Source organism: Crocodylus porosus, unplaced genomic scaffold (assembly GCF_001723895.1).
Source record: "Crocodylus porosus isolate Cpor-Errol unplaced genomic scaffold, CroPor_comp1, whole genome shotgun sequence".
Taxonomy (NCBI): domain Eukaryota; kingdom Metazoa; phylum Chordata; order Crocodylia; family Crocodylidae; genus Crocodylus; species Crocodylus porosus.
This window is the reverse complement of record NW_017728906.1, coordinates 190,742,730-190,752,182: the sequence shown is the minus strand read 5'-3', so window position 1 is coordinate 190,752,182 and position 9,453 is coordinate 190,742,730. Positions and strand designations below refer to the sequence as shown.

Here is a 9,453-nt window from a genome sequence, read left to right as displayed (position 1 = left end):
TTTTTTTTTTTTTTTTTTTTTTTTTTTTAATGGCTGCACTCTTCTGCTTCCACTGCTTCTGTATTTTCTTCCAGTAGACATTGCTGGCATGTTCCTGTTTCCTTTCTTGGTCATGCTTGCAGGTTTCAGAAAATTGTGCAGTTCAGACAAGCTTGTCAATCAAAAAGCATCACAGACTTTGGCTGTATTTTGATGCCATAGAATACTTATTTTTTTTGCCTTAACAAGTTGTACTTTATCATAGGTGTTTTTGTTTGTAAAATGTAGGTGTTAAATATTTGTGTTTGTAGTGAGTGACTATTATGTATTCAAGAACTGAAAAAGTACTGATTTTATTCAAAATAATTTTGAATAAAATGATTTTTTTCATATTAAAAATATATGTTCTAACATGTTCCACGTAACACTACTTACTGTAGGATGTTGGCTCCGGCTGGGAAGTATGGCAGCCAAAATGGACTCTGCAGGTAGAATTGTCTTATTCTGGAATTTCTGATGATGATAAATGTGATGATGTTGGAACTTGAATGCAGTGTTCAGTTAGAAGTCTGATTTCCAGGGGCTATTTTCTACACAGCCTAATCTTATAAAACTAATGAATTATTTGGTCTCTGCAGCATAGATTGACTTTCAGTATTTGTGGTGTTTCACAAAGCATCACTACATAGTTGAGGGACTAAAACTGATAAATTAACCTGTCTTTTTGCTAAATTGAAATGTACAGATCATTTCAGTCCTTTTAATTTTTTAAGCCCTCAGTCATGGAGTGTGATTAAAGAAAGCAGTGGCATATGAACAAAAACGTTTGTCTGATACTGAGTTTTTTCCATATAGGGTAAAAAGGTAATTACTGGGGGAGAGGAAGGTAGCAACATTTCATACAATCATAGGAAAGTAGGACTGGAAGGGATCTCCAGAGATCATCTTGTCCAGCCCCTTACCTGAGGCAGTGGTCATCCCTGTCCAAACTATTTCATACAAATCCCCTGCCCAACCTCTTAGCTGGGCAAGTTGGACTCAGATGCTTCTGCAACTGCCTTTTTGGTGCTAAGGAGCTTGGCTGATATGTTTGGGTTGGGTTAACCTTAAAGTAAATGTTTTTGACAGTTGAGCCATCTTTTTCTTTTCATAGCTACTATACGTATACTATACATAGTAGCTACTAACGTACGTGGGAAAATTTAGTGTAATCTGAACTGTGCCTTCTTTTCAGAAGTAATTTAGTTTTGAAGATGCTTTTGAGAAGAATATTTTCCAGTTTCTTACATATTACTAGCTTAGACCTTTGACGAATTAACTGTTTTTCCTTTCTTGATTTCTGTGAATTTGGGTGGGACATAGATTTGTGCTACTCTCATTGTCTTGAGATTTTTAGCAGCTGGATTAGGTCAGCTGGTAGTGGTGGTTTTCATTAAGACCTGTCTACATCCTGCAATGCCATATGTTGGTGTGTTGACCCTGAAATCAATGTCTTATAGCTATGCCTTTTCTTGTCCAGAGCGTGGTACTGAGTACTTGCTTCCCAGTAGCAAGATACTCTCATACTACTACAAACTTGTGTGGTGGTAGGTATTATTCACATGCTAATGGTAACATATTTCCCTTGCTTCCCCCAAATCTTTGTTCTTATCCCAGTGACATCACTTATATGGGCAGTAGGGAGTGGCAGATATTAGTGAATCTTGATGGTTTTGTAGTATCCCAAGTGAGTTTGGGCTTTAGAGCCCTGGTTAAAAGACGAAAGTGATGTGAGCTAGAATGATTTCTATGTAAAAGGGATGCAGTTTAAGGATGCTTTAGAGCCACATTAAGAAGTTCTCAGATAACTTTTGTAACTATAAGGGTATTTTTATTTTACAGCCATTTCTTTCTGATGTGGTAGCTGTGCCAGTACACAGCTTTCTGTCTAGACTATTACTAGGCAGTGCTCTACAAGGGATAGCTTGGAACTTTATTCAGACTTCAGGAAGAGTTGCTCACGTTTTTAGTGCAGTGTGAAATGCTAGGAACTTCATACAAGTTCTCCAGTGTTTGTATTTGCTTTTCAAAGCGGTTCAAGGTATTGGCTTCTTTACCTTGTCTTCTAAAAATGTATTCAACGCCCAAGGGTTGTTGGTCAAATATTTTAGACATTGCGTAGTAGTTGTGTTCAATAGCATGAAATATTTTTGTCTTTTCCCTGTTTGAATGACCAAATCGAAAGAAGCTGTAACTGTATTACTTGCCTCTGGGATTTTTCTGGAAACTGTCATGTGTATTAAAAAAAATGGGTTTTATTGTAAATCATACTCCCTTGTGTTTGAAGTCAGGCTCCTTATTTTATTGGCATAATAAGTAGTAGGAAGAAGTTCAAATGGTTCAGACCTACTTACAAACAATGCACCTGATTAAATGAAGACTTGTTTACATAATAGGAAACTGTAAAAATAATTAATTCTGTCTTGCAATTTTTTTCCCAAAAAGGTACTTTTAGCAATTGCCAATGCATTCTTCAGTATATAAGAAAGAATAAAGAAACAGCTGCATTTTAAAGTTACCTGTTGCATCGTTAGGCTGTGTGCAGTTCTTCATAATACTGTGGGCAAGTTAATCTCTCTCATTGGTAAGGAAAAAAGCCCTTATTCCTAAGGAGTTCTGGGTGTCATTAAACAGTGCTGTAGTCATACTGCTGCCAAGTCTGATGGCTGTGCTCTTTTTCAGGGAAAGGGAGCCAACACCCCTTTGGTGCAATGAACCTTCCTCAGACGCCGTCTGTAGCCCAGATCGGAATCTCGGTGGAATTGCTGGAAAACTTGGCCCAGCAAACTCCTGTCGCAAGTGCTGCTGTATCATCAGTAGACTCGTTCACTGAGGTAACTAAACAGCATGCTGTTTTGCTAAGTGCTCGGTAGGAGGTGGTTAAGAACAGAGATCTCTGGAAAAACTGATGCAGGCACTTAAAATGCTACAGTGAAAAATTGTGTTATTAAACCTAATTTGGCCCTCTTCATTAGGCTGTACACTTCTGACATGGCCGTGGCCTGCATACTTAAAATTTAAATTCTGTTACTGAATACAGGCACACTTTCCTATTTCATGTATATATAATTCTAACACAGAGAGGCTTCACTTCAGAAGAGCAGGAGGGGGACAGTGGTGCAATTAGCCCTGTTCCTGTGACAGTATCATAGAAATCTTGTAATCCATGTTTCACTGCCCATCAAGCATCTCCTGTCTCCCTTCACTGAATTTAAGCCAGGAACAGTCGAAGATCTATCTTATCTTAATGCCGTGGGTTAGCTTCAGTTTTTGTAATGAAGTCCTAAGAGTTCTAAGAACTTTCTTCTTTTAAAAATAAAAAATAATTTACCTGGATAAGTATGTTGTGTGTCAGTGTGTACTGAACTATCTATACTATTTTACTGAATGCTGGCATGTTTTCCCATTTCATATATATAGTCCCTCCTGACTGCTGGGGGAATTCAGTGCCTCCACTGAAGGGAGGTGGGTGATGTTTGATGGGAAGTGAAACTCAGATGACAGGGTAAAATCCCTGTGATCCTGTCAGTGGAACAGGCTAGCTGCACCTCCGTCCCCTTTCTGCTCTTCCAGACTGTAACCTCTCAGGTGTTAGATAAACATACACGTTCTGGTAGTGTAGGAGTGATGTTGTAGCCATGCTGGTCCAGCAATTATGGGAAGGGTGAGGCTTTCTTAGGATGATATCTTTTATTAGTCCAACGATGTAGTTGGGATAAAGTTAGATAGGCTTCCAAATGCAAGACTTCTTTGTCAAGTCTCAGAATGAATGTCTTGCATTCAAAAGCTTGTCAAACTTGATCCAGTAAAAGGTGTCACCCTAAGAAATCCTTGCCTCTTGTGTTGGATTAAGGCCTCTCTGGGTGGGGTTTTGCAAAATCTTCCACTTCGGGCTACTTGCTGGAATACAGTATGTTATGTTGCATTCCCCATTTTTACCTTGCAGAGGGACAGCATGGGCCCTGGTGGTACGTAGACAGGGTCTCCCAAACGGTTGAAGAGTTGAGACAATGCCAGAAGCACTTAAAATTCAGACCCAAGCTTCTGTTTTTTGTCTGGAAGGATAACCAGGAAATAAAGATAAAAAGCAGGACTAAAAGGGGCCCTGACACTATCAGGTACTAGTTGTTCAGAGGAAACAGCTCGTCATTAGGTTCTTAGGTTTTGTTCCTCTGAATAACTATACTGTTATGCCATACTAATACAAAGCAGTTCCACCTTTTCTAGTGTTGCTGCTGGGTCAGGGCCACCAGCTACTTTTGTTATGTATTTTGTGACCAGTTGTGCATAACTGCTACTTCTTTGGACAGATGTTTGATTGCTGTAAGTCATTTTTTGCAATTTTTTTTTCTTCTCCAATACCATGTGTATAAAATAAATGCTTGCTTCAGTTTTAATACTGTTTCATAGGAATTCAGTAGGAGTTATGACTCTGAGGGCACATTTACAAAAGGGACCATTGCAAGCAACTTGAAGGAAATAGATAAGTGGTGGTATGATTAGAATAGTAGTATTTCTTGTGGGATTAATGTCTCTTTATTTTATTAGACTGAACCTGAATTAACCACTAGGGAAACAATATAAAATAAAAGGCCCACAGAGGCATGATCAACTAATGTTCTTTCTGATTCAGTTTTGGAGGAAAAGGTTCTAGACTTACCATTGTGTCATCTTATAGTCGCAGAGATTTACAAAATGTCCTTATTTCTGTCTTGAGGTCACTTCTGACTTTCCTTAAGCAAACCTTATAAAAATATGGTTTCATAGAAGTGAAGAAGTAGGTGCATTGAATTGGACATATCTAAAAGGTCTTCCATCAGGAGAGGAAGAGTCTGAGGACAAGGCCGGGAGTTAGAACCTCTACATCTAGTCCTTTCTAAAACAGACTTACTTGTTCACTCAGCATAAACCTTGTTTTCTCCACTTGCCTAGAAAGGAACATGTTCTCCATTTTATGTGGGAGTTGAGGATTGATTAGTCCTTTGTACAGCATTTTAAATGCAAAAAGTGTTCTTAAAGTTTTAAGTACTCATTTATAAAGTTGAGGTTTTATATTTCAGTTTACTCAGAAGATGCTGGATAACTTCTATAACTTTGCTTCGTCGTTTGCTGTCACTCAGGCTCAGATGACGCCAAATCCCTCTGAAGCTTTCATTCCTGCTAATGTAGTTCTTAAATGGTAAGGGAAAACATCTATCTCAAAGCAATTGACTTATTCTAGTTACTGGAATTATAGATTTCATAATACTGAATTTACCTTCATAGCCTCCAAAAAAATGACTTGACATTGTTTCCCTACTGACATACAAGTTCTTCAGTGCAGTCAATAGCTGTGTTCTGTTTCTCAGCCTCAGCTACCCCAAGAACAGTTTTGTTTACCACTGGCAATTTAATCCCTGCAATTGTGATATGCTTGTTCTGGAAGCCTTTCTACCTTTTGTAGTGTTGTTTAGTATGGGAAAGCAGAAAATGTTGCCTTTTGAATAACAAGAATTAATGTCTATTAGGTTTGAACTACCATTACAATGTGTGTTGTTTTTATGGTGTTAGAAAATTATAACCCTAGCTGCCCTTGCTGTCATTAAAATGACTAATGTTAGACTCAGCTAAACAGGCAAAATGTCCTTGTTAAGAGTTCAGCATATTCCATTCCTGGGACTGGGTTAAGCTGCATTTGCTGTAAATTGTCTCTCTGAGGCTGAAAACAGATGTCACGTTTGTGCCACCGTAACAACTTTTATGGCAGCACAAAGTAAAAACGAATAGACGACCATGCCCTTTGTCGTATCAAAAATGCTTTTGTTTGTGGGGCGACAAAGGTCATTAATAATTTCTGCCACTTTTTGTCATGGCTGACATCTACTTGCTTAATGGTAGGAGTGTGTGGGCAGCCCTGGAGGTGCCCACACTCTCCAGCTGCCCCAGCAAGCATTCCCAGGGCTTGAGGGGCCTGCTCCTATGCATCTTGGGAATTTCTGTGTGGGATTAGGCCCAGGGTGGATTTGATTTAAAGCAAATAGACTTAAATTACTTGTCAGGAAGCCTCAATTTAATCATTGTTTTCTACAAACAGTGCATTCTTGTTGTGTACTATCCTTTATTCTTTCAACTTCTTGAAACTTGGCACTTTCAGAGAAATGTAAGGGCTTGACTGTGTATACAAACTTGCAGAGAGGCAATAGAGCTGATGAGTGGGGAATCAGGTCTGTTATCTCTTATCTCCATATACTGCTGCTAACAAAGATGTTATCTCTGGAGACAGCAACCTATCCCTATGTCTGAAGACAGACCTTTGTGCCCAAAAGATTGCAAAGAACAATTTTTCCATCTATAGTAAAAGCTCTGTTATCTGGTAACCCCCAGGAATGGGGGATGCTGGATAACAAAATATGCTGGTTAATTGAGTGGCCTGAACAGATGCTGCTGCTTCTCCTACCATGGTGGGCTTCCGGTTTCACTTTACCTTACAAGCTGATATGCCGGTTAATAGAGCATGCTGGTGTGTAAGGTGCTGGTTAGCAGAGCGCTTCCTGTACTTAGTTGGTCTAAAAGATACTGTATCTACCCAAAGAACGTTGTCTGTCTATGATCTCTGGAGGCACAAATCCACAGTTTGAGAACTAAAACTAAGCATCACAGAGATGCTTAATGGGATCTTCTAGGCTGAGCACTGAGTCCCATTGGGTAGAGTTGTTTTCTTTAATCTTGACTAGCCTAGAGAGGAGCCTCTGGGAACCCTATGAGATTGGGCCCCTAATATAGTTCATGGCCTGTTGTGACCTATTTAGAAAACTTCAAAAAAGGTTACATGAATATATCATCTCAAATAGTATATAATTAGAAGTTATAATCCCTATGCCATGATGATATCTTTGAGTTTTAACATATCTTAAAACTAACTTTATATAAATTCATTTTTTAAACAAAAAGTATCTTAACAAAAATTAAGATTAAGTCTGATTTAAATATATATTTCTTGTAATCATTGATTTTTTTTTTTTAAATTAATCCCTCCCTGATTGGGCCACCCTAACGCTGGGAGCACCTGCTTAGCTTTCCCCACTTACAGAGACACCCCTGAGAATCTTCAAGATGCATCTCTGTAAGCAGGGAATGTGTCATCCATTGTCTCTGCATGGCCAGCAGGTTTCACCCAATAAAGCAGATCAGCTGTGTTGGGACACATCTTGGTACAGTTTATCTATTTGATTTTGTGATATCTATACCCTTGGGGTAGCATTGCTAGTATAGTTATACTGACATATCCTTGTAAGTATAGACATGCACAGTGTACTCATTTGACAGCATGGCCCAAATGTTCCTTTTCCCTCAAGTCAGCTGTTCCTAGCCTGGGACACATGCTTTTCAAAGCATTCACCTAGACAGTTTTAAAGATGGCTTATCTTGTATGTGAGTTCTTCTAAATGTTTTGATCATCTAATGCAGGTACTGTTTTTAAACCCTAAATATAACTGATCTGTCCTTATTCCTTGTGGGAGTTTTTATTAGCACCTGCTATATACTATGTACAGCACAAATGAAAAGGGAGGAAAATCCCTGAAAGAGAAGCATAGTAGAAGACGGTGGCCAGAGCAGGAATTAATCATGTCTTTGAAAGTTTGTTGTGGGGGTTAATATTGTAAATGAAAACCCGATGCACCTAAAAGCAAGATCAATGTAAGCATTCTCTGTAAACTGGTAAGAATTTTTTAATCTCTTATTCTGATTACAGCCACATCAGGTAGTTTCATTTTTACCCTACTACCTGTCAGGGAGAAGTATCATTTTAGTCTATTTGTTCTGTAAAGTGTTTTTAAAATGCAGTGCATTTTAGGTCCACAGCTGGCTGCATGTGAGAGGCACTAACTTGTCACTAGTGAGGTAGGAAGTTCAAATACTTGAATTGCATAATTTGGAAGTCATTTTAATGCCAACACACTCTTCTCTTCTAGGTATGAGAACTTCCAAAGACGTCTGACACAGAATCCTCTCTTCTGGAAAACATAATCTTGAATCATGTCATGTGAAGTGCTCTTGGACTACAGTGGTGTCTTAAAGATTCAGTAAATGACCCTATTAAAGAATACTGGGATAGTATAATCAGCCCAAGCAGACAAACTTGAAGCTTTTATAAAATCTTTGAAACATTTAAAATTAAAAACCTTAAAAAGTGTTTTATCATTGTTTGTTTGTTCTTGTTTAACTAAAGCGCTAAACATTCCAAGAAGTCAGTGCTACATATTCATATTTAAAAATAGTTCTCTGTAACTGGTGTAAACTTGTAATTTATTTCCTGTTTTAAGTGGTCTGTACAAATGGTGTAAAATATCTCGGCTTTAATTTTCCAGCCACTGACTTGCATTCTTCATGTTGTTTTCAAGTGACACTGTCAGGCTCACATAATATTCATTCTTTCTGGTATTACTAACCCCTTATGGTCTTAGAACTTGCGCTGTGTTCTGCAAGGGCAGTTGGTGTTTCATTTCCCAGCTGTTAAAAATTGGTTTTATCTTTACTTCCTTTTTGAGCCCCAGGGTCTTTGGTCCTGTTTTTTCCCTTAATTTCTCTAATTAACCTTTAAACTACCATTGCATGCCACTTTATGGGCAATAAGTAGTATTCTGTGTTTGTCATTAGCCCTGTTAGGGTTATGAAAGTGTTTTGGCAACACTGGTTACTGGCAATGGGGACACTAGATAGATGTCCATTTTTAACACGAACTGTCTCCATCCTCTTGTCCATAATATGATGAAAGATTCAGTTGTTACAGATGCCTGTTTTGAGGGGAAGCTCTGCTACTAGATTCCCCAAGAAGAATATCCAGTTCCCTCTCCCCAAAGACCCCCTGAAGCCAACCCTGGCATGCTTTGTCAAGGAGCGAGCTGAAGACCCTGGCTCCTCTTTGTCCCTGGCTTCCCTGGCAATTTGCAGTGCATTCACTTCACAAAGGTCCTGGGAATGGGGGTGTTTCCTTCTTCAAAGTGGGGCCTGGAGTGCCGATATTCCAAACAGCACAGCCAACTGCTCAGCTCCAAATAGTTTATATCACTACAGATCCCTCTGTCCTCACTCAGATTCCTGCTTGTTCCCCATCTCTCCTAGAGCCTTTCTCTTTCTCCTTGAGCACAGTCACCCACTCACCTGACAAAATTGTTTAAAAAAAAACAAACAGAACTCAAGTGTTTTAATTAGTACAGCTTCGATAGCCACGCTAATTAAAAGTGCTCAGAGCAGCATCTGTATCAGTGTCCCTGCAATGAAAAATGGCATGGGGTGGGGGGAAGCTTTGAACTATAGCTTGTTAAATGACCTTTAGAATGTCCCACGGCCAGTTTTTAGTGCAGGGATGCTGATGCATGTGACGCTGGAGTGCAGTAATTACCATGCTCCAGCAGACTTGATTAATCGAGTCTGCTCTCATTACAGAGCATGGGA

General features: G+C 39.0%; 1 protein-coding gene across 2 annotated transcripts in view; it reads left to right on the top strand.

Annotated features, from left to right (window-relative positions):
* Positions 1-8,191, top strand: part of HIKESHI (Hikeshi, heat shock protein nuclear import factor) — a 12,602-nt gene extending 4,411 nt beyond the window's left edge. The window contains exons 3-6 of one of the 2 annotated variants that reach the window (XR_002100115.1): positions 2,701-2,852; positions 5,079-5,197; positions 7,515-7,716; positions 7,971-8,191. Coding sequence is in view for 1 of the 2 variants with exons in the window: in XM_019530379.1 (XP_019385924.1) it covers positions 2,701-2,852; positions 5,079-5,197; positions 7,971-8,025 (326 nt within the window). In the remaining variant the exon portion in view is untranslated. The remainder of the gene's footprint in view (positions 1-2,700; positions 2,853-5,078; positions 5,198-7,514; positions 7,717-7,970) is intronic. The other variant, XM_019530379.1, reaches the window with a different exon arrangement.
* Positions 8,192-9,453: the final 1,262 nt, after the last annotated feature.